Source organism: Scomber japonicus, chromosome 17, assembly GCF_027409825.1.
Source record: "Scomber japonicus isolate fScoJap1 chromosome 17, fScoJap1.pri, whole genome shotgun sequence".
In the NCBI taxonomy this organism is placed as follows: Eukaryota; Metazoa; Chordata; class Actinopteri; order Scombriformes; family Scombridae; genus Scomber; species Scomber japonicus.
Window position 1 is genome coordinate 22,944,344 of NC_070594.1, and position 25,336 is coordinate 22,969,679.

Here is a 25,336-nt window from a genome sequence, read left to right on the forward strand (position 1 = left end):
TCTTCTATATGTTCTGCACTCACTGTGAGGCTGCAGTTTAATGTTGGATACAGTCCAACCTGTTTGTTCAGCAGCTCTGTGTTCGTTCTGATTCTAATGCTATTTCATAGGATTATCTGGATTCATTCCCATTACATAAACACAGCTTGCATAAAGGCCACAGTGTCCCACCCAGGGAATGCAAAAGCACTTTATTAGTATTCATAAGATTAAGTGTAGCCATTTAAGTCTGCCACAGGGTACAGCCATGACTCCAGACACGGAGCATGGTATCACCCTCTCAGAGAAAGTTACACAGCGTAATGACAGGCAGTATAAATGTTATCAGTAACGCAATCCATCACTCACCTGCTGACTGTGATAACAAGCAAACATGGGCGGAACTGAGCACTAAAAATAACCCAAACATGAATGTGAAGGAGTTACTTGTTAGAAATGAATAAATGAATAGTTTATGTGCTTAAACATGAATCTCAAATAAATGTTCACAAACTTACATTTATTTATTTTTAAATTATATTCAGCTTATGCAAGTTTTTATGTATTGATTCATAATTTTCTCCCATTTACTTAACTTAACCATCTTTTATATTTGTTCACATTCATTAATATTTATATTATATTGATAATCACTTTTCATATATTCATTTGACTTTGTGAGATTATCAGATTTTTAGTGTATTTATTTATGTATGCATTTATGTGCAACTCCAAAGGCTCATGACAGCACCACATTGTTACAAATCTGTGTTGACAAAACTTATCTTTCTGTCCATAGTGTATGTTAGATGTAATGTGAGCAGATTAACAGCACAGTGTAGGTGGGGTTAGACCACTAAGACGCCCAGATTAGCCGTATGTTGTTCAGAAACCTGCAGGGGAGCAGAGAGACCTCCCTGTCACGATGGATTACAGGCCAAATGTTTAGCAAGTGATCCCTGGCAGTCTTGTTTACCCTCCTTCAGCTCTGGGTGTGGTGTCCCTCCATCTGTTCTGGGTTGCTTCCTTTGCCTTACAGCTCACGGATCTGTCAGGGTGTTGTCAGAAACAGTGGCGGCCACTGGAGAAATGGCTCAAGACACCATCTGCTTCCAATTACACTGTGACAATCTCTAGGATGACGTCCAAGAGGCTGCTGGAAGCTGTCGGTGCAGCAGGTATATAGGAAACTGGAGGGAATATGAGGCAGAACTTGGAAGATAAAGCAGGAACTTGGATCTGACTGTAACTGTGGTTGAGCCCATGCTGAGTCACCCCAGCCAGCAGGAAGACGAAGCTGTGTTTAGAAACCTCCACTTTTTCCATTACTCTGTGAATTTCTCTCCTGCCATTGGTTACTCTGAGTGACTAAATGCTGCTTCCACTTTTAGGTTTGGAAAATAAGTTCTCTGGTAAGACATGACGGAATTGGTGTAACAGACAAAGGATAAATCTATTTCTTTTCAGCAAAACTGGAGCAAAAACAGGTTGGATTTTTCTTTTCTCCAAAGTGATGATACGACTTTAATGAGTAAAACTTTTCTTGCATTCGCTGACTGGTGGTAAAAAGAAAGTTGCATGTTACTGGAACCAGTTAGACAAATTAGTGCATGCCATAAAGATGCCTAAGCACTAGTTACACCGTATTAGACTGCATTTTTTCTGATGTAAGATAACACAATGCCACGTTCAAGCTTGGAGTCTCACACATGAGTAGTTTTAATGGTAACCACAACGTTGACATTGTGGGAAAAGCTCACTCCACTTTGGATAACTTCACCGCTTTCATCATGAGTGACTCTGAGTGCCGGCAAATGGAGCAGCAAACAGCCATCCTAACATTTTTCCGGAGCTTATCAGAGGAACAAAGTGTGGATATAATGCTAGAAGATGCTGAGCTGAGTTTCAATCAAAAGAAAAATGGGGATATGACTTTTGATGATACTCTGGAGCAGAAAATAGACTCCTTATCGTATGTTATATTGCCTGTTAAAGAAAAGAGAATGAGCTCTAATGAAGAGGGACATATAATTATGAAGGAGGCAGGAAATTACTCAACAGAGGAGGAGAGGAATCACCTTAACCAAATAGAGCAAGGTGTTGATAGAATAAATACTGGGCAAAGCACAGCTGTAAACACTGAAAACGCCTCCTCAGAGGAAAATAATGTCGAAAAACATATTTTTGCACCAAGTCAGGACTGCGAACATGGCAACAAAGTTCACAGTTGCACCAATGACTCGCATGGAGGTTGTAACATGGCAGAGAACTCACTGGATCAATGTGCCTTGTATGAACCTTTGCAATCAAATTGTAAACACATTTCAGCTGAGTGCACAAATACTGATTGTGACCATGTTACACAAGTCGGTGTTGAGCAGGGTGACACTGAAGGACCCAATGAGGAGGTGACAAAAGCTTATGAAAATGTTCTAACTGCAGATTTAATAAGTAGCACTTTAAAATGTAATGAGGTGGGTTTTGACGCTGAGGAATCTACAACCAAAACCGAACATGATAGGACTCAGACAAGACCTGCTGTCGAAGAAGAGGTTGAATCAACATCGGAGCAAGCTGTGGAGCAATCAGGTGATGAAGAGGACCAGACAAGTGTGGAAGAGGACAACAAAGAAGAAGAGAAAAGAGATGTATCTCCAGACTCCTCCACCCAGCCCCACCATCCTCTAAACCAACAAGACGATGACAATAAACTTCCACCTGGATCCAACTACACCAGAGCCACCTTCTCCCCAGGTTCCCCCACAGACAAGCCAATACAGCTCCCTGCCCTCTTCAGTGGCCTGAGGGTCCTAAGGAAGGGAGTGGTGGGGCCTGAGCATGACACCGTGTCCCAGATCAAATCTTCATCTCAGGGAGCGAAGAGGGCCATTTTTCAGGAGAAACAGGGGGACGGAAAGGTTCAGGGAAGCTTCCTGGATCAAATCTCCCAGCTCCTAAACCGGGAGAAAAAAGAGAAAGAGAAAGAGAAAGAGGAGAAACAGGATGAGAGGTTAGAGGAAGTCTGCAGGGAGGATGATGAAGATCAGGAGGACACAAGAGAGAATGAGAATGAGGAAAGTCAAGAGCAGGAGAAGGAAGAAGAAGACGTTGAAACAGAGACGTTTGAGTCTATAAAACCTCCTGTGTCCGGTGCAGAGGCAGCCTTTGACGCCTTCAAGGCCTTCTTCACCCCAAAACCTTTGAAGAGGGACACAGAGGTGCTGAGAGCTCTTTTTGAGAAAAAGACACCAGTGAAGAAAACCCCATCTGATGGCAAAGTATGAATCATGTTATCAAAAGAGAGCATCAAACATGTATAACCTGTACTAAATAGAAATATTTCTGTCATTAGTTCTTTCTTTTTCTTCATTGTTTATTGTCATTTGTCAAGCCATTTTTCAATAAAATGTGCTATAGAACAGTCATTAGTGGAATACTGCAGGTACCAAGGTATGCACATGTTCTATGTCTGAAGTTAAAAATGTCTGTTATGAATCTGTTCTCCCTCCAGTCAGAAGCGTCCACCCCAGGAGAGGGAGAGGAACGAACGCCTGGTCGTCTACAAGCTGTCTGGCCACCGCTCAAAGAGGAAAAGGTTGGGCTGAAGTATACAGAAGCAGGTAATGACGAATTAATAATTATCATAAAAATATTCTCGCCAAAATTGACCTCATACTGCTTTCAAAATTAACCTATTTCCACCTGTCAAATATGTTTTTCTCTTCTTTTGACCCAATTAAAATGAAACGTGGAAAAGTATTGAAATAGTAAACCTGTTAAGAAAGTGACAAAATACAGAAATGAGCATAAGGCATTGTTACACTAAATAGGAAGGAAATATGTCATTTTGTATATGTTATAGGAGTTATCAGTGAACCAATATACATTGTGGTACTTTTGTGTACCAAAGATCATTCACAGATAAAGAAATGTACAGTATGTCATCCAAAATAGGGACATGTTTGCATTCAATTAAACCCCAGAGAAATCTAACTCTGTTAAACATATTCTGAAATCTATTTGACATTCAAATGGGTACAGCTGTAATCTATGAAACAAAAGTAATGTATATATTATGAACACACTCTCGGAAAATTAGGAAAGGTCATGACATGTAAAGCTGATAAAATCAAATATTTCTGAGCTGTAGGGACAACATAGAGTCTGCAAGACCCCAAACAGAACATTAAAACTGAAAAAATAGAGCTAAAAAAGTGAGAACTATGCTAATAATTAATGCACTGACACTAACACTATGTGCTGATGATTCATGACAAGCAACACAGTTAATAGTGGTGTCAGCTCTTTGACAGTACATGACATATATAATTCCAAGCTCCACTGCTAAGGTAAACACAACTCCACCCTCAGCAAACTGGTCTGTAAAAGTCCACCTGCCATATGTGAGGGATTTAGATTGCAGACCACAGTCACATGAGACAGTGTGCTTGATAGCAAATCATTTTATTATGTTTTGTGAGAGCAATTTTTTTTCCCCCCAGCCAATTGGTGTATCATTTTCAACATTGATGTTCCCCAACTGCAGTATTGTGGAAGAAAGCAATGATACGACTCTGCAGTCCAGTCTCACAGGTTTTTATAGCCTACAACATATATGATCCACTCTCTCCACTCACAGAAGTGTTGTTTTTATCAGCAGCAGGCAGCTGTTTTCACTATATACTACTTCCACAGCAACTTACAGCAGACAAAGTTAGCGAATAGCTGGTGAACATTGTGGCGCATGTAGCTGCTAAAGAGAAACATATTCCCTTCAGGAGGTGTTGGAGAGCAAACTAGAGATAACATGAGAGAGTGAACATTGGACATTTATCAGGTGGCCTCTGAATCCATACTGATGTTGCCCTGTGTCTGTCAGTATTATGTTTGTAGCTTGATTCTGCTGCCCCCAAGTGGTTGAAAAAGTTGCAGGTCTAACTAAAAACACTTGTATCTTGTATTATCACCAATTATGCTGCTTTTATGTTTAATTACATGCATCTATTAATATATGCGAAAAGGTTTCAGCTCAGAGAGAGAAGATTCACGTTTTAAACTGTAACAAATACTATATTTCAGTTTGTTTTAACCTCTATGCAGCAGGTTTAATAGTTCAAAACATTTAAATGGACATTTTTAAAGAGAAAAATGTCAATCACTATTTGAATTACCGCTAATATACCATAACTGTACATCACAGTTCACTCACAACATTTTAAAAGGGTTCAAAGCATGACTCATAAGGCATTTCAGGACATGGATAATCAAAATTTTCCCACCCTACCCCTAGATGAATGTCTGGCTCTGTTCATCTGTAGGATTATCAAAGGTTGTTTGGGCAGCAATAAAAGCATGTGCTCCATGTGTACACACCTACTTTCCTGAAAAGACCCTTTCTGTAAATGCTATCAGGCAGTCAATACACTGACAGTAAATATACTTTCTAACTGGATCAGCCATCCATTAGAAGGCAAATGTTTGCTCAAAATGCCAGCGGGTGCCAATGTCAGTATGTTATTGCTGTCATCATCTGGTACACTTTTGTATTGTTTTTGAGCCAGTCTGTGCTCAGAGGGTTCTCAAACAACCCTCAGCCTCTTGCAGTGGTAAAACATGGGTTTGATTTGTTTCACAAAATTATCCACAGTTCTCGAGTGTCTCACAGTTGTTGTAATTTGTTTGTCTGTGGCTTTTTAACCAGCCACAGCAATAATGTACTTATTATGGTGAAGAAAAATGCTCTCGGGCCATTCTGCTGTGATAATGGACATCTGTTGTGGTACAAGAGTGAACATAACACTATTGTGATGCTCTTCTGCTTTGTTTCTCACAGAACACCAGGCCGATCTTCTGCAGCTGAAGAGAGAATGCAAAGAGGAGCTGGAGAAGTTACAGGTCAGTGTTAAAGATATGTTCATGTGGTATGGTGTTGTAATACAGTATGTGTTGATGAAAAGAGTAATTCCTGCACTGGCTCCAAACCACAAATTGTGTTTAAATGGACATTTCAATCCAAGTTGGATCTTTATCATGTCAAAATGATCTGACAGGGGTTTAAATGTTGTTAGAGTAATTTGGTAATGTTTAGGAAAAACAGAGATTGTGTTTAACTGGCACACTTTTCAAATAATGCATCCAATATAATCTTGTGCAGTAGACAGTGTTGTTTTTTATCCTTTTTTTTTGGAGGGGGGGCCTTCAAAATCAATTACAATCACATTATATTTCAAAATAACTTATGCTTGAATGTCATGATAATACACAAATGGCACAAAGTGTGGCTGAAATATGACCAACATCATTTTAGGAGGATTATGGCCAGGAGATCTCCAGACTAAGGGTGGAAAACGAGGACAATGCCGCCCGCCTGAAGTTCACCCTGTCCCAGCTGCAGACTAAGCACTCTCAGGTTGGGAGCCTTCATCGTGGAGAGTTCAGAGACGTTGCTGTGTCCACGGCAGATGACATTTTACACAAATCTTTCCGTAATGTCTGCATCCAGACAGACAGAGAGACCTTTGTGAAGACTCCTGAGGATGGAGAGGGGACTGGGAGAGCTTGCACCAGCCCTCAGCAGCAGAGGGTGACCCCCAAAAAGCTAGACCTGGCTTCTATCAGCTTGAGCCTGGCTGGCCAGCGTGAAGGCACAGTGTCTTCCTCTTTATCATCAGACCATCCATCTCGCACTCTTCTTCCCCCTCCTCCTCCTCCTCCTCCTCCACCTCCTCCTCCTGGAGTACTGCTACATCCATCAGAACATCAACCAGCACCAGCAACCTGTCCAACCAAAACAAACAATCTGCCCCCTCCTCCACCACCTCTGCCATGTTTGTCATCAACCGTGAACCACATGCAACCATCGAATAACGCTCCGCCGCCACCACCTCCACCACCACCACCTCCACCCATGCCAGGTTTAGCTCCCCCACCACCTCCTCCTCCAGCTGGGGTTTTTTTAAGTGATAAACATCCCAGGAAACCTCCAGTGGAGCCTTCACAACCCATGAAGCCTCTTTACTGGACCAGAATCCAGATCCAGGAAAACAAGTATGTTCACAGCCAGAACAATCACTCATTAAATAAAAAAAAGACACAACCAGATATGTTGAATCCAAATCAAATGTTGTGATCTTGTTGTGTATAGTGTTTGATAATTTAAAGACCTCTAAATGACCTGATCTCTAAATGACCATTAAATAGATACATAAGGCTAAATGGAAAAATTATCCTATGAATAAATAAATAAAAATATGTAGATGAACAGATAAAATGTCAAGTAACTGAATAGTTTATTAAAACTCAACTTTGGTTAAAAAATAGTAATAAAAGAAATCTCACTGTAATCTGAAAGACACTGAAAAGGGGAATTTCGTAATTTTAACTATTATATGACATTAAAATGAACTCCAATACAATTTGAATTATGACATGACATTTGCTAATAATAATAATACAAATAATAAAGTGGAGTTTTAACAATTTATCAATTTGTTTCAATTAATATATTGATGAATGTATATTTTGTGTGGATTCATTCATTATTATTTTTAGTCATGATATCGCCGATATTGAAGTTCTCTACAGATCAAACCCATGATATACTTTGGAGAACACACTATTTATTCAAGTTAAAGTCTTATTATTCATAATCATTTATTTCATATGGTGGAGTTACAGTGGATCTCCATCCAACACAATCACTCAACAACAACACAATTTAGTCTATAAACTGGGCTAAGTGTCAGGAACCAGAAATGTCTCCGTGAAGTTGGCGTAGAAATGGGTAAAATAGTTTGACTTTATGTACTGATACATGAGATAACACAAGTAAAGACTCACTGTGGGAATCTTAGGAGACATTTCTTTGTTAGGTGATACTCTCTTTAAAAACCGTCCTCTCCCACAGAACACAAAGTCACACATTCATTTCAGTTGAGTAGTAGCAGCCAAACATGCACTTCTGTAAACCACAGTCTCCGTATAGTTGGTGTGTGGCTCAATCTGCTTCAAATATCATCAGAAAAAAGCAGTTTCTGATCCTTTGAGTTTTTGGACAGAGACATAAATGTTCGCAGAGACGTGGACAGATTTCTGCTGCTGTTGTCAGATATTAAAAACGGGCCCACACACATTTCACTGTGTTCCCACAGCAGTCACAAATTCTAGCTGGGATAATTTATAAGCTTTAACAGTGAAAAACAGCTTGCTTAGACCTTTATAACATGTATGATTGTCACTGAATGACAGTGACTTACATATTATTGAATCATTACTCTGAAACTAGTTACAGTAGCATTTATTGTCAGGTTATATATTTACAGATTACACCCACCACATGAACTTTATATATTTAGAGTGTGATTAATTTGGGTTTATGAAAATTGATACTACTATTTTTGAACTTTATGGTGTATTTGTGCTATGGTGTATTACATATGTTAAATGTATTCAGTGTTTGGATTACATATTTTTAATTCTAGGCCTCTGAGACTTCATTAGACAATCACACAACACCAAACCTCTTTATCTAACTCCAAAATATAGTACAAAATTCTGAATAATTGAGAACAATTATTTAAAATTTGATATCACAATCAGTTCTAGTTGAGGTCATGCCATAGATGGTGTTGATAATACAGAATTAAACATAGAAATTATTCAGATTTGTCCAGCTTTTTTAATATTCAATTGCCATTAGTGACCTAGAATCTAAACTAATACAGTCAGCCAGCTTACGTTACTATAATTTACTCATTAAAGGCTAATTAAGAATAATGTGTGTCTCTCTCTCCCAGTAACAACACGCTGTGGAATGTTCTGGAGGAACCACATATAATTAATGCCGCTGAGTTCGAGGATCTCTTCGCCAAAGCCACCACCAAGACCAAGAAGAAGCCGCTGTCAGAGGCCTATGAGAAGAAAGCCAAAGCCAAGAAGGTAACACCCATAAGTACTGATAATATCATGCAAGAAATATTTGCCACTGCAGCTGAATATTAAAGAAAAGTACATTTCAACAGCACAGTATGTCGTGCAGAGAATGGTTGCAGTCTGCTTCTTGATCACTAGAGGGGGTTAAAGCCATTGAGTTTACAAATGCAACAACATTAGTGTCAAAAGAATGTTATAAATCCAGATTAAGGCACAGTTATGTGATTTACTCTCTCCACACAAGCACCTCCAAAATCCTGAATCTCTGAAAAACTTAAATTCTTCACCTGAGTTTAAATTTGTTTTGCTGCATTAGCATAGAGAGAGGACATTAATGCTACAAGTTTAATGTATTACATCATTCAAAAACAAATGCCGTCCAAAACATTTCATATAAGGGACATTATTCCATTTAAAAGACTGATTAAAGGTTTAAAATAAATAGAATACAATGAAAAAGAGAAAAAGACCACATTTTTATCCATCCAATTCCTTACTTTCATTAACCAGAGTGGACTCTGAGCAGCTGTTTAGGTAAATCAATCCTCCATTCCTGACAACTTTACATACAAATACCACAAGTGTTGATGCATTATGGGGAAGCAGACTATGATGTGTTTGTTTTGCTCCATCTTTACACAGTAGACTGTCCACTAATGGCCTACTCATGGTTTCCAGTTATAAGGTGGTCATGGTAACTCTGTGTGTTTGTGTGTTTGTGTGTGTGTGTGTGTGTGTGTGTGTGTGTGTGTGTGTGTGTGTGTGTGTGTGTGTGTGTGTGTGTGTGTTTGTGGTAACAGCTCATTAAGCTGCTGGACGGTAAGCGTTCTCAGGCTGTGGGAATCCTCATATCAAGCCTCCACCTGGAGATGAAAGATATACAACAAGGTCAGTCAATCATTCTCATGTGTAGCTAAGAAACCACGTAGATCACAATTAATTTCCTATTAGCTGCTGATATCAACAGGACATAAAGTCAGGGTCATTTAGAACGCTTATGTCTAAAATTGTTAATAGGACTGTATTTATCATAGTAATATTGAATACATCAGGTTCAGTAAAATATATTTATTCAGGTATACAAAAACAAACAAACATGTGTATGAGTGCATCAAAAAAAAAATTAGTTTAGGTTTTTTCTTTTTGGTATTTTCTTCATCATAATTTGTAAAAATAAAATCCTTTCATATAGTCCAATCTCTAGGAGCACTACAGCCTACAAATATAGGCAACCCTGAATTAGCCCCACATTATGTAAAATACAGCTGCACAAATAAGTCCATTAATAATTGATTAGTAGACCAAAGAAAAGTTATTTTGACAACTGATTAAACATTCAGTCAAATTTATAGTAAAAATGTCAAATTCTATGATGGCAGTCTTTTAAATGTGAGAATTTGCAGTTTTTGTTATTATTTATGACACTAAATTTTATATCTTTTAGTTTTGAACTGTAAATCAGACAAAACAAGTAGGCTGCAGACATCACTGAGGCCTCTGAGAAATATTGAAAGCAATTTTTTTGTTTTTTGCCATATTTTGCTGACTAAATGATAGTTGCAACCCTAAAGCCAAACCTTTATTTGCCAGTAACATACTGTAAGCAATATACATAAATCAAATACTCAAGAACAATATTTCTAAAAAAGTATCTTCAGTACCATATATCACAATGTCAACAAAGCTTGTGAAAAGATGATCATGTTTCACTGGGAAGCGACTTGCTAACACAGATTGAACCTTTAAATACTATTTTTTTAGATTAAATAATCCAATTACTGTTGACAAAGCAACTGGACCAGTTTTGTTATCTTTAGATTTTTTTCAATTTAGAATAAAGAAATATACTCATGTTATAATTGAAAAGCCTCTGAAATAACATTTAGACTATCATAAGAATCAGCAGTGAAACCTAAGACAGTGTATGTAATCTAACAAACATCATCTCATCTATCATACAAGAGCCGGATTAAAGTATATATCTAAACTATTCCCCAGCCAGCAGCCTTCATCTGTAAACATACAGGTAACCGCAGCTCCCCGACCATCACGCTCGTTTAACTTTAATCCCATCACAGAGAATCTACTCTGTACTTCACTCTGAATATGAGCCGTCGGAGAATTTCAAATAGGATTAAAAGCTAAAACATACATACACATACGCCACTAAGATAGTGACAGAGAGACAATCTGCATTGTTAATCCCAAAGTGAAAAACCTTTGTAGCAAACAGCTGATTGTGTTTCCCAGTCAGAGGAATGTGTTCATGTTTAGAATTGTCACATTTCTTTATTTATTCTTTCCAAGAAATCAAAACCAATATCATCTGAGACCCTTTAAAGACCCTTTTCTTTCTTTTCTTTTGTACTATCATTCTATTTAACCAGATATTTTATGTGAATTGATCATTGATTTTTGTAACTGATTGAAAATGTTTTGGCTAAATTATTTGTGTTTAACTGTTATTATATTATTATGTCATTTTCCATGAATCCACTTGTAGCTGTGCTGACAGTGGATCACTCTGTGGTGGACCTGGAGACCATTGAAGCACTGTATGAAAATGTATGTATCATGGCACACGTTTGTTATATAGTGAGTTTAATACATGTGTAGTTATAGTATTATTAACCACTCATTGATATCTTGTTATCAATGTATCAGAGGGCTCAGCCTGATGAGCTGGAGAGGATCAAGAAACACTACGAGACCTCAGCAGAAGAGGAAGTTAAACTGCTGGACAAACCTGAACAGTCAGTAACTCACCTGCTAACAGAAATGCTTATAGACTGCACTGGTAATTGATAGTGTATACTCTACCAAACGTTTACATAAAAAGAACTATGTATGTGATTGCGCCCTAGGTTTCTGTACGAGCTCTCTCAGATCCCAGACTTCGCCGGCAGAGCTCACTGCATCATCTTCCAGGCAGGATTCATCGACGGGATCGCATCCATCCAAAGCAAACTCAACACAGTCTCCTCTGTGTGTAAGGTAGGAGGAAACACCTGACAGCACACACCTCTGTTCTTATGTAGTTAAATTTGATTCAATGTGTTTTTTATCTTTATGATTACAATCACATTATATGCTGCGTGTTGATTAAAAGGTTAAAATGCATTAAATATGTCAGAATTTTTTTTTAAAAATCTAAATGTTTGTTGTGTTATAGTCAGTATTTGCATTTTTATCACAAAGTAATTACAGTTGTAATACTTAGACTGCTCATTTGATATTATCCTCATATCTGTGAGTGAACACTAGCAGTGTGTGTAGCAGTTTAACCGTGCGCGTGTTGTCTTTCTTGAGGCTCTGTTGGAGAACGATGATGTGAGGGAGGTGATGGGACTGGTGTTGGCTCTGGGGAATCACATGAACGGTGGCAGCAGGATCAGAGGGCAGGCTGATGGCTTTGGACTCGACATCCTGCCCAAACTCAAGGATGTGAAAAGCAGGGTAAGGCCCCAAACACTGCAGGATTATTTTTTTATCATGCCTTAGAACTTCAGAATTTCATGATTCTTTGTCATGTTCTTTGTCTTTTCATTCATTCATTTATTCATTCTATTATAATGCCAGATGTCTCTGTTATACATGGCCAAAGTTCCAAACTAAAGCATTTGTAATAAATAAATAAAAATGTTGCCTTCAAGTCCAGACTTCAGTCGGCTCTCAACACTCTTATGAAACATTATCTCCTTGTGATGACATCAGATCGTTCGCGTGCCCACAAATGGTGTTCTGTAGCCTTTGTTGCTGAGGTGATTGCTAAGGTTGTTCACGTTGTTCACTCTCATATCTCTGATTGGATTCAGACTTGAACGTGTACAGATGTTTTTGAGAAGTTTTAGAAAAAGAAAAAAACTACTTCTGTTTGTTTATGAAGTCTGCCTAGTGGCAGCGTCCTGAAGCTGGCCAATGAGAGTAGAGTGGCCTCATCAGGAGGGATTCCTTAATGAGACAGGAGCCTGTGTCAGACAGAGGCTGAACTGAGGGGCTGCATAAAGAGCCAGAATAAGATAAATAAAGAGGGTTTTTTTGCACTGTAAATCATGCAAAGATATTCCAGTAGAGTCCAAGAATGTAAATATAGACCTGGAAATGTGCATGATATTTCCTCTTTAAGATAATTTCATCTGGAGTAGAACTGAAGGGCAGCATGTACATTTGTTCATCATCAGACAAGAGAACTGGCAATACAATCTTTATGCCAAGTCAGCTTATGGATCAAATCTGGCTGTGGACCTTTGTTGTGTGTTAAGACCTATCCCAACATCTCCTGTCATCTCTCCATTGTCCGTATAATAAAAGGTATAAAATTCCTCCCATCCCTCCACAAAAAAACAACAAAAAAACACATGCCGAGTCATCTGTCTTGAGTGATACCATTTACTCTGTGCACGCAATCCTGCTATCTAATCTATCTGGAGAGGGAAAGTACATGTTAATGCGTGGTTTTAGCAGAGGCACAGTGAATGCTAATGTTTTACTGCTGACTGCATTTTTTTCTTTAGGATAATCGCATCAGCCTGGTGGACTACGTGGTGTCATACTACCTGCACAATGTGGACAAGGTACTGAAAAAGAAAAAATGATGCATTGATGGAGGAGAAATGGTTGAGTATGCCTATCAGGACTAAAAATGGCAAAACAAATCAATGTTTAAGCCTATTACTGGTGTCCACCAACATGAAATGAATTCTAGTATGTTTCCTGTGTCCTGAGATAACAGTGAATTTATCGTCAATGATTGCTACTGATGTATCATATTGGATTCCACCAGAATGCCGGCACAGACAAGAGCATATTCCCCCTTCCTGAACCTCAGGACGTCTTCCTGGCAGCGCAGGTCGAGTTTGATGACCTCAGCAAAGACTTGAGACAGCTGGGACGAGATCTGACAAGTATGTGATGTCACCGCTTCAATCTTTACAGCTAACTATCTACCCCAACTTTTTTTCTGTGAAGACTCACAGAGTAATAAGTACTTTCTCTCTCTCTCTTGCTTTATTATGTTAGACAGTTACACACATTCCCCCCAAAACATGAATTTCACATTGTGCAGACAAACGGTGAGCTTCGGCATCCGTGTGACTTTGTGACCTGTAACAGTCTCGCCTTGTGGTCATTTTGTTGTGTGTTTTTGTTTGAAAAACCACAGCCAGCCTGTGTAACTCTATCACTGTGATTTTATGTGTTGCTCTCTCTTGAGAGGTTCCCACAGACCAAACCTCGGCCCAGTCTGGCATCGTTTTTCCTCAGACACCCACCCACCCTCCCTCCCTCCCTCCCTCCCTCCCAACATCTCACCACCCTGGTTTCCCATCACGGGCCCCAGCCATTGAGTAACTGTTTATACTTTGGGCTAAAGGCCTGCTTCTTTGACCAAACTCGCGTTCGCTAAAGCCCCAGAACAAAAGATTTCCTCTCGTCTTTCTTATCCTTCTCGCCTGTTCTCTCCTCTTCCCTAAGTGTGCCCATATGACGCCATTCAGCATGCCAGCCAGTTAAACCAGACAAGTCATGCTGAGGACAATGCTTACACGTACAGTATATGATTGTGACTGAGTGTATTGTTGTATCTCTTATGTATACATGTGTTTTTGCATGCATTTCATCGCATGTGTGTTTATTTGTGCGCTGTATGTGCGTGTATTCAGAGACTAGTAGGAGTCATGCTGCTGATACTAGCCTGGCGCCTTTCAGATCCAGCTTCTAATCCTCCTGCCCATCAGATCTCCCATCGTTGTGCCTTTGTGCCCCTGTCGCCAAAGCAGGGAGACCATGGCTTCCCACTTACGTAATCTCCAGACCTCTCGTATCTGTATTATCTCTGCACGGGCCTCTGCAGAGATGCACGGATGCTTAACTTGAACGGCTGTATCACCTGGGCTCCAGTGTGGCCCCCAGATGTGTGCCACAGATAGCTTTCTTTACCTCTCAACACAGATTTGTCTTATCAGCCCGTCTACCCAAACCACCGTGCAATCTGGATCGCCCCGTCGCAGGTTCCTTTTGTTCTGCCCGTTTGAACCGCCCTCATGCCTGATTTTGTCGTTCTTCACTCTCCCTTTGTTTTCTGTTTGGTTGGTATGAAATGTTTCCCAACATCCATCTCGACTGAAGCTCTGAAGGGAAATGAGATCCAAAAGGCTCCAACATGAATGACTTTTTAAAAAGGCGTCAGAAGGCTGTTTTAAGGGTCAGTTCATCCAAATCATTGTCAAAAAAAAAAGTATTGTGGTAAATTAAATTAGATTTGGTTTCTGCCTCCACCCCAAGACAATAGAAATGAATAGACTTTCATTGTGCTGCAGCATTAAACAATGCATTTAAAACTTTGATAGCAATGTGTTTTCCCAGAAAGAATGTCCCATTTACTCTGTATACTAACTTATAATGGAACTAGTTATAACCGATGAATACTCCAAAATTGTTATTTGAGAGGTTACCACAGTATGCATGCATTGTTTGGGACCTCTGGGGGGCAGTGGAACACACTCTAAACACAAAATTGACATATTATCACCTGATGAAGTTGATACAATCAGTATTTTAGCAGACACATCCAGCAGACACAGAGGAATAATAATCTGTCATTTGGAGTCTGGTTTCTGTCCATCTGATGTATGTAATTCTAATACTCAGTCTCCTCTCAGCTCTGTTTTGGTCTTCACCAAGAAGAGAAAAATATCTGTTTCCACTGTGGTCACCAGCTACTTGTCTGACCACTCTTTGGTGGGCTTAATAAAGCTCTTTGTGAAAACTACAGTAATGCATCTATAACAGGCTCTAGAACAAATATTTCTACTAAAAACACAGTCCCAACTAGAACATTTGGGTGAAATGACCCTTTTAAAACTATTGCTGTCATTGATAAGATTCCGTTTTATTCCCATTAACTTTGCTTTGCATTTATTTATGTGATCATACAGTATTTGGACTACTTATATTCTAATGGTTATAGTCAAGTTAAGCCACTTCTATAAATACAGTCTAGTTTAACAGCACAATCAGTATGTAATCTGGCACCTCTATCCTTAGATCCTTTATTTGGAAAAGGAAAAAATATTCCCCTCCCCAAAACAGAAACTTTACCAAGAAAAAAGAAAGAATGGTTTATTTTTCAGGCACTTTTCTAGTTATAAGTAGTATTTTTAATGTCCAACTCAATTTCTGTAGACTTTTGGTTTACTCTAATATTCTGTAAGCTTTGCCACATCCTTCAAATCAATGGCTCTTAAAGGATTTATGTTTCTGTGGTATCTTGCTGTGATGACTATGATTTATGAGGTGACTGATCATCAAAACCTTGAAAACCTCACTACAGTATGCACCCATCCCTCACTATGTAACCGAAATCAATGCTTCAGTGCAGTTTGTGTAACTTCAGTCTCACATCTGAAAACCGCCCGGTTCTGTTTATGAGAAGGTCTGTAACCCTCTTCAGTCAGAAATAAGCAAACATTTTTCAGGCACAAAAGGCAGACAAAAGAAAGAACGGCTCGCCACACAATATAGAGAGAGATACCCGCCTCCAAAGTTTACACAAATCCTGAATGAAAACAGTATTCTTTTGTAATCTTATCTGGGAGATGTTGATCGAGCGTCGGGGTGGGGTGGTGGGGAGGTCGGGGGCTCGGCTCCCTCCGCAGCCTCTATTATGACTGGCTCTGCAGACTGGCTCCTCTGATCCACTGATTGGACGCAGAGCAACAAGGAGCCACAGCCTGGCAGAGGAAGAGAGAGGGGGGGGGGGGGAGCAGAGTTTGCAGTCGCCATCTCAAGGTGAATCTCAATAAGTGATATCTAAAAGAGGAAGCTGTGCCGATAACCTCCCGCTTGGGCACAGGTGGAGTCACTTTAAACCAGCACTCTCTCTTCTTACTCTGTCTGTCTCTCTGTCTCTCTTTCTGTCCATCATAGGGAGGGGTTTTTAAAAAAAGCAAGTGACTTATCAGTTTGAATCTCAAACACTGGAGAGACTGGTGGGAAAATGTCTCAGTGAACAGGAGGCAACATCCCAAACTTTAGAGAGACTTCTTTCCACTGAAAGCAGGACTGAATTCTTCACCACACAGTAAAAACAAAATAAAGCTGTGTGCAGTTTAAAGGGATTCTCCAACTTCTTTTTATTCATCATAAGAAGTACTGCTCAGCCTGTGAAAACAGTTTTCAGTGGCTATGGATGGAGCTCTCTGAAGTATGTTGTCATAGCAACGTTGTCAGTTTGAGCTTGGTCACTACAGATTTATACCGTAAAGCCCATGTAAGAAACTGAAAATGTCCAAATATGATTTAAGACATATAAAATACTCTGCTTTGAATAATAATTTGTGTTTTCCGCTGAAAGGTTAAGTTGGTTAAAGTGGTTAAAAATAGGGTCTTACCGATATTGGATTTTAGGGAGTGATGCCGATGCCGATATTAGGGAGCACAAAAATTCCAAAATAGATATCTTTGCTGATAAAGTTATATGTACAGAATGCATACAGAAAAACAACAATTTTAGCAGTGATCCCACAAATGTGGTTATCAGACACTTTTGACAAAGACATGCAATAGAGGCCATTATATTTTACAGTTTAACAATAAAGTTGTGTAAAATTCAGAGTACCGAAACAGTAAACTTAACTGGGAATTTAATAATTATAATCAGCTTTGAATAAAAAAAACACAGAAAAAAATGCATATATTAAACTTAAACTACAGTACCTTTCCCATTCACATCAATGAGAAAGTCTGTCCAAACTTTTGACTGGTACTGTATATTAAATTAAGAAAAATGATCAACTCTACATAAAATGCTGTTTATATAACTTCTATCAGCACATATCAGACAATGTGTCCGCTGATACTGATATACCTGTGGTAGGTCAGTATTGGCTGATAATATCAGTTGACCGATATATCGGTCAGGCTCTAGTTAACAAGTCTTCCGATGTCATCTAGTCTCTCTCTCTCTCACAACAATCCTACTCTTATGCAGACTAAAGCAACCGTACCAAGATCAAGCCAAAACAATTCACAAACAAACTTTGGCCCAAATTGTACTCTATAAGTCTGAGCTCAGTGTTCCCGTAGCAAGGTGTGATCTGTGTGACGGGATGAGGATGAGCAGAATCAACATTTGCTAGCTTGAGAATTAATGAAGGTCCAACCTGGACTAGTGCAAATTAAACTATGTTTCATTGTAGACATTTGGCAGATAGGTTCTTCTTCCTGTGTTTGTGTTGTTGCTCTCTTCACAGACACACCTGATTGTAGTGAACACTTGGCTTGTAGTGATGAATTTTGGCTCACTTGGATTTTTTTCTGTGATGAATTAAACTGAATCAAGTAGAAAAACCCCAAATTTAACAACTCATCCACTGAGTTGTTAAATTTGTATGCAACTTTCCCTAAGTTGCATACTGGACCATGACTGGCTCCAAATGATTTGTGATGTCACAAATATTTAATGACGGTATGTACATGCCTTTAGCAAATTCACTTGAAAACAGCCCTCTAGTGGGTCCACCAGAGTTGTATGAATGCCTTTTATGGATTTACATCTGGGTAAATAATGTCTTTCTTTATGAGATGCTACTCAACAGCAAAATGGCCTCGTGCTGGTTTATTCAGTAGTTTTCTTCTGTGTGATGTTATGTCCAGCACTGGAACGTCTTCCTTCAGACTTCACCAATGCACAAGTGACTGTTTAGTAACTAATTCCTCTAATTGCCTTGGCCAGCCTGAGATTGTATTTTAGCAGAAAATGTGTAAGGTGAAGTTGAAGTTGTTTGTTGTTTTATTGCTACCACTTCCTATTTCCTCCACAACTAAACTTTATCTTTTCTAACTTAATTAAATATAAATATGGTTTTCAATTTTCCTCATCTTTTTCCTTTTAGGATGTGAAAAGGATGTACAAAAGGTTTGCTCTGACTCTCCTGAAGAACACCTGCAGCCATTTAAAGACAAGATGGAGGCTTTTGTTATCAGTGGTGAGTAGCTGCAGACATGTCTTGTGCATCCAAAACAACATGCGTGTCACTTTTAGTAGGTTTATAGTCAACAAGCGCATTAATAACAACACACAGTGGAACAGTGTATCAGTCAATACCTGACAAAACTAAACTAGACAAAAAGCAATAGATTTGTAGAATACATGTAACTTAGGTACTGTTCAGAGTGACTACAAGTTTTTTTTCAAATTAAATTCAAGACTTTTAAGTTAAAGTTTGGTGACTATTTTAAGTGTACATTAAATATTAGTTGTATATTTGATATAATACTGAATATATGAAGGCCAAACCATCACAGTTTGCTTCTATTGTACAGTATGCTTACATGGCAACAATGGAAAACTCTCTGTGGAAAAGCGTTTGGAACATTTCAGTCTTATAAATGTAATTTTGTTCAGTTATAAATAAATGTTATAATAAATCCCCCAACAATGAACGTTTTCTTCCCCCTCATCCATCAGTCAATATGTGGTTCCTTTAATTATTCTGTCTCCACTAGTAGTCACAAAAAGACAGGCTTCATCCTGTTATTGGCCTGATTATCTACATTATGTCCTTTTTTGCTTCTTCATGGGATGTTTTTGGTGTGTGTGTGTGTGTGTGTCTGTGTGTGAGAGGGAGAGAGAGAGAGAGGGAGAGAGAGGGAGAGGGGGAGATAGGATGGATTCAGAGTATAGGCTAGACACTCAGATAGGGATCAGACAGATTTGGCAATGATTGAGACACTCAGGCACTGGGAGTTCTCCCTCTCAGAGACTCTTTCACTAGAAAGAACAGTCATCCAGCCAGTTCCAACTACATCAATAGCAACAGAAGAGAGAACTCCTATCTCCAGTTACCCAAATTATGTAGATGTCTAACTGATTATATTAATAATTATTTGTGGCCCATTTAAAACTCTAAATAAAACTAGAACTGTCTCCTAAAGAGCAAAGAGACTGCTCCATTCAGATAAAGATGCAGTCATTAATAGTTTAGTTTTTTTTACCAGCTATTTTTAACATCTGATGTTACATTCAAAGTGATCCAAAAAATTGGGTGCCGTGATGGCCTACTGGTTATAGAATAGGTTCACAATTTCTCCCAGGTCTTTTTCAAAATAATATGATACACTAAATCCCTCAGTTTTATCAGGGATTAAGTTTTTAATTATACTGGAATAAGTTCAAAGGATCTCAGTTAAGTTGACATTTTTGGACTCTTTCTTCAAAAGAAACCAGAATTTGACTTATATAACTTTGAGTGAATCGTTTGTTGGAAAACAGAATCCAACAACACTACAGGCAGACACACAAAATCAATAGTGTATCTGTTATTTTGTGATAATGGCACTGCAATTTGAAAGTGGCAGGAAAAGTGGCTCCATTGCTCATTTTGAGGAGGCTGAATGGTTGTCTGGCTCCATTTGGCAGGCCATCATCTTCATACCAGAGGTTCTTATTGTGGTGCTATTATTATTATTATCACATCAAGAGGCTCTCCATGAGGATTATGGCTGTTTAAGTATAATCTTTCTTCTTTGTCACTTCTTTCTTCCAGCACGAAAAGAACACGCTGAAGCTTCTTACGAGTTGATGACTGCACAAAAAAGGTTGGAGAAACATTATTTTGTCCTTTATATGCATCACACTCATATAAACTATTTCTACCATCAAAATCTCCTCAGCAAACACTTAATGGATGGAAAGTGTTGGGAAACTTTTAAACAAACTTTAAAGTGACAAAGTTTGGATTTAATGAAGCAATTTAGGCAACCGCTGTGAACACATATGAACATCAGTGTCAATATTTGTCACAATGAAGAGCAAGTGGACCTAAATGCAGAGACCAAAGGAAGAGATGCAGAAAAAGGGGTTTTATTTCCAAAACTAGACAAGAACTAGACAAAAGGTCCACCAAAGACTGAAAAGAAAACCAAGACTTAAATATTAACAGAACTAACAAGGAAATGGGGGGACAAGACACATGTGCGGGCTGGGAGTGATTGGCTGGGAGGACACTGGTTGAGACTGATACATATCAGGTGTGAAGGTTTGGGAAAAACACTGAGGGCAAGGCAGGCCTAATGAACCTGATGCAGGGCAGGTGTGAGGAGGAACACATGAATAACGAAGGAAGGAAGACATGGAGCAAACCAAATGACTTGAAGATCCAAGCAACCAAAAGTAGACCATAATAAAAACATAATACAATGACCCTGTTAACAGTGCATGGACATCCAATAACAACAGCTGGCATTAACATGTGTCTCCGTTATAATGTCAATCAGACAAGCATCAGATTTGTTTGTAGTTCGGGCTAAAGAGCTAAGAGCTAAGAAAAATGTTTCAAGAGGTTCCATTAGCGGTTTATCCCAGCTGTTCAGAATATTCCAACCACGTACATCTGTACTCACCTCCATTCTTTCAACCACCATGTCCTGCATTGATGACACATTTTCTTGTTACATCCTGGCCAGAGACACATCAGGACACATTAACGTTTACACTATAAAAGACATGTGGTCAAATGTGTCCCAGACCACCTCGGCAGGTGGCTTGAGTGACCGGATCACAATGCATTTTGGAGGTTGTTCACACTTGTCTTTAGCACTGTCCAGTTGTGATATAGAGCCCACAAACATGAGTCCATGACAGTATTATACAATAACTTTTTTTCTTGTTGACCAAATATCCTACAAAGTCTCGACTCTCTGCTTTCCTGACAGTCACAACAGATCAAACAGCATCTGGTTCCAGACGACACTCAAACTTAATTGAACTAAAAATGCATCTCCATCTTGCTTGACTATATTGTTATTTCTCTGTTCTTGCTGCTCAGTTTTCAGGACTTGGTTCTGTACTTTGGACTGAAGCCTAAATCGGGAGAGAAGCAGGTCAAGGCCGGTCATTTCTTCATGCTCTGGTTCGAGTTTTGCGCCGACTTCAAAGCCAGGTGGAAGAGGGAGAACAAGAACATCTCTAATGAGAGGTATCTGTCTGTATCTCTGGCTACATTTACCACATGGTTCTGAAAGGCTCACTTCAGCTTATTCAACTCAGGAAATAGATGCTCTCTGTTGATCTTATCAGTTTATTTGGAAAATATGGGAATGCATTATCCCACAGAGATTAAGCAAAATATAATCTGAAAAATACACAGTTCTTTAAAGTCCAGAATTTAGTGAAAATTGCTTAGTTTATTCAATTGTGAATTATTATTATTATTAGTTATATCTGTTTGTATTGCTGTAGGGTATATTGCTTGTTGTTAATGTGAGCAAGGTGACACAATTTCATTTGAGAATGACAATAAAGTTAACCTTAACCTTAGATCTCTCTTTTTGTTGTGGCTGATGCAGGAACTACAATCAATGTTGTGTCTTTGCAAAACTTTTTTGGATTGATAAAACTAAACTTGTATTGGTGCCATTTTTATTCACATATTTTTTAACAATAATATAATTTCAGGCTGAAAGAGGCTCAGCTGTCTGTGAAGAGGATCACAGGAGAGAAGAAAGTGGAGACCAGAAAGATTATCCCAAACAGTCTGGTAAGGAACAGACATCTGTCTAAATTGATAACACAATTCAGATTAAAGGACAGGTTCACAATTTTATTAGACAAGCCTGTCTTAAAACAACAGATAGGAACCCAAAATGAACATTGAGACATGCTTTCTTGCTGTAATTATCCCTCCTGTTCAAACTCACTATGAGAAAATTCCTTAATGATTCACTCAAAATGTAGGTCATAGAAGACAAAGTCCACTTTCCTCCTTCTGTGCAAAAATGTATTTACTGTAAAAGTTGATCTGAATCTAATTTGAGTGGATCAAACCAAATCAATATCTTTCAACGTTAGTCTTTTTAATACCAAATATGTTGTTTGTATTTGTTACAATCCTTTCACTGCAATAATTTTGCTCAAAAGAAGACTTGTGGATTTTGTCTCCCACCACTTACATTATAAGTGCATTATGACGGGATCTTCTAACGGTCAGTATGAACAGGAGGAATGATTACAGCAAAGAAAACATTAGTGTTCATTTTGGCACCCAACTGTTGTTTTAAGACCGACTTGTAAAATAATGAACCTGTCCTTTAACACCGCGTGCAGTTTTAAGCAGAAAATATGACCCTGAAAAGACAGCACATATTACAAAACCCTACTCCCTTGTACTGCTTTTAATGAATTAGTACAAAATTACTGATTAGTCCTATGATGTTTTTCTCCCAACAGAAAGAGCGACTGCGCCAGAAAGAAGCCAGCATGTCTTCAGCTTAGATTTAGGAGACTGAAAAATATACAACAATTCTCACCAGCATTTCATATAGCTCTTCTATTTTTTTTTATATGTTCATGAATTGATGCTATTTACTAACTGACAGCTTTGTTGTTTCATTTCAAACCCAAAAATGTATTTAAATTTTAAAGACTGAAAAATCTTTTGTGCAATATATACAGACATTAGTGATAGCTTCAACTGTATACTGTATAGCTTCTTAAATTTTGCTTTTATTCTGACATGTGTCATCTCATCCTTTCTTATATTTTTCCACAATAAAATCACTGATCAGGAAAAATTGATGTACAGTAATAGCTTGAAAACACTTTTATTTATTTAACTTTACAATACATGATACCCACATTATACAAAGTTGTAAAATGAAGTGGCATTTAGCAGTGCAGGTTGTAAAAAAAATAAAGAACAAAAAAGAATCTCTATGTCATCAAAGCCCTCAGCTCACATCCCACACAGTGGAAACAATACAGCCATTCAAAGTCCTTTGAAGATCCTCATACATTATCTGATGAGGTTTCTGTACATGCTTTGCACCCTTGCACCATCCTTTCTGTGGCCAGAGGTCTGCAACAAATATGGCATTATGAATTGTTGCAGCCTCAACCTTAAACTTGCTCCCACTGACTCTCCAAGAATTCAATTAACTCATACTTTGGCAACAAATCTGTTAACACAAATAAAAATGGTTTTCTGGTATCTGTATATTTGGTATTTGGTTGGTGTGATAAGTTATTAGTTGCAAGTGAAAATATCATCTTAGAGGGGAACAGGCGCCTGAATCCATAACTTTATTTTTCAGCTGAATTATTGGTTAATTCAGTATCTTCTCTCCTTTATGATGATGAAAAAAAGGGACCAAATGTTTGATCTCATTTAGACTCAGGTAAGTTCCTCACTTTCTCCTTCCCACTGCATTCTCATGTGTCCCTTTTTTATTATTGCAAAGCTGCACTTTCCTTCACACAGAAGGGAATATATATTATCGGACCTCATGTGTTACTTTGCGTCTAGTCCGTATCTATTGTTGTGCAGCGGCACTGCTTTACGCGCTGGACCCGTTTCTTCCTGGTGTTGGGCGTCTGTCCCGGGCAGAAGAGGGTGTACGTGACGGTGCTGAAGGTTTTGGGTTTGCAGGCGGAGCAGGACTGAAAAGCGTTTCCGTCCTGGTAGATATGCCGCGGGATGTAGAAGGAGTTGCACTGGCCGTAGCAAAACCGGTTGATGATAATGCGCTTCAGGCATCCCTCCTCGTGGATGGTCTGCTTGAGCGGCTGCGTCTTGCACCAATCCAGCCGCAGGTACCGACGCTCCGTGACGTGCAGCGCCTCCTGACTGGACTCCAGCACCTCATCGGTTGTGGTTGTGGGACCATTCCCGCGGGAAATGAATCCACTGATGGGGGGTTGTTGACACCTCTCCGATTCATTCGGGTTGTATTTGTTTGGGTGTGGGAAAGCGCCTTGAAAGGTTGCAGCATCTGTACTCCACGGCGGGCTGAGCAGCAGCGCCAAAATGACTGCATGGGTCATTAGAGATGACGTCCTCATTACTGAAGCTGAAAGAAAAACAACATGAAAGTTAATCATTGATTGCGGAGCATTTTACGCACAGCTTTTACGCGTGCCTTACGCATTTTCCAACACATGATCATTTGGTCTAATTAGGTCTGACAAACTAATAGTTACCTGTTGTTTATCCAAACTTTGCACAAGAAAACGTGATCCGGGCAGACAGTTTACAGCATGTGTTTCTTCTGCAGGTCCTGCGTCCTCTGTAGTGGCTTTATGAATGACACTGTGAGCGGTTTTCTAAACTGTCTTCAGTTTCAGAGTTTCTGCAGAACACGCCCCTAAACCCTCATCCTGACTTTATCTGTCTGAAAAGGGGGGGAAACATCCAACTCCAAACGTTTTCTCAATGCAGATAAATCGTTTATTTGACTTTACAGAACAAAAACAATAACACAAACATTTTGGTAAGATGAAGTGACCCAAAACTAATTCAGTGCTGCCTATAGAGATTCAGGTTACTGCTGCATGGTAAGGTAAAGAAATACTTGTGTGTCATGCTACAGTGAAGTAGTTGTGATAACTTTATTCATAATAATATATACTTAAGGATATGGTTTGTACTGA

General features: G+C 38.9%; 2 protein-coding genes across 2 annotated transcripts; one reads left to right on the forward strand and one right to left on the reverse strand.

The window, feature by feature from the left end:
• Nucleotides 1-1,688: 1,688 nt before the first annotated feature.
• fmn1 (formin 1) lies at nucleotides 1,689-23,281 on the forward strand. The gene is made up of 17 exons (XM_053336722.1): nucleotides 1,689-3,257; nucleotides 3,491-3,599; nucleotides 5,813-5,874; nucleotides 6,287-7,026; nucleotides 8,775-8,916; nucleotides 9,711-9,798; nucleotides 11,414-11,475; nucleotides 11,575-11,663; nucleotides 11,775-11,904; nucleotides 12,220-12,366; nucleotides 13,425-13,484; nucleotides 13,694-13,814; nucleotides 18,804-18,896; nucleotides 20,457-20,508; nucleotides 21,738-21,887; nucleotides 22,367-22,448; nucleotides 23,138-23,281. Exons 1-17 carry the CDS (start codon nucleotides 1,689-1,691, stop codon nucleotides 23,180-23,182), a joined length of 3,741 nt encoding a protein of 1,246 aa, XP_053192697.1. The 3' UTR covers nucleotides 23,183-23,281.
• Nucleotides 23,282-24,208: 927 nt separating this feature from the next.
• grem1a (gremlin 1a, DAN family BMP antagonist) lies at nucleotides 24,209-24,748 on the reverse strand. Its single transcript, XM_053336876.1, has one exon. The coding sequence runs from the start codon at nucleotides 24,746-24,748 to the stop codon at nucleotides 24,209-24,211; it is 540 nt and encodes a 179-aa protein (XP_053192851.1).
• Nucleotides 24,749-25,336: the final 588 nt, after the last annotated feature.

Coding starts and splice junctions, on each gene's coding strand:
- fmn1 (XM_053336722.1), top strand. CDS start 1,689: ATGAGTAGTTTTAATGGTAACCACAACGTTGACATTGTGGGAAAAGCT. Junction 3,600..5,812: donor GCTGAAGTATACAGAAGCAG/GTAATGACGAAT, acceptor TGTTTCTCACAG/AACACCAGGCCGATCTTCTG. Junction 11,905..12,219: donor CAGTCTCCTCTGTGTGTAAG/GTAGGAGGAAAC, acceptor GTCTTTCTTGAG/GCTCTGTTGGAGAACGATGA.
- grem1a (XM_053336876.1), bottom strand. CDS start 24,748: ATGAGGACGTCATCTCTAATGACCCATGCAGTCATTTTGGCGCTGCTG.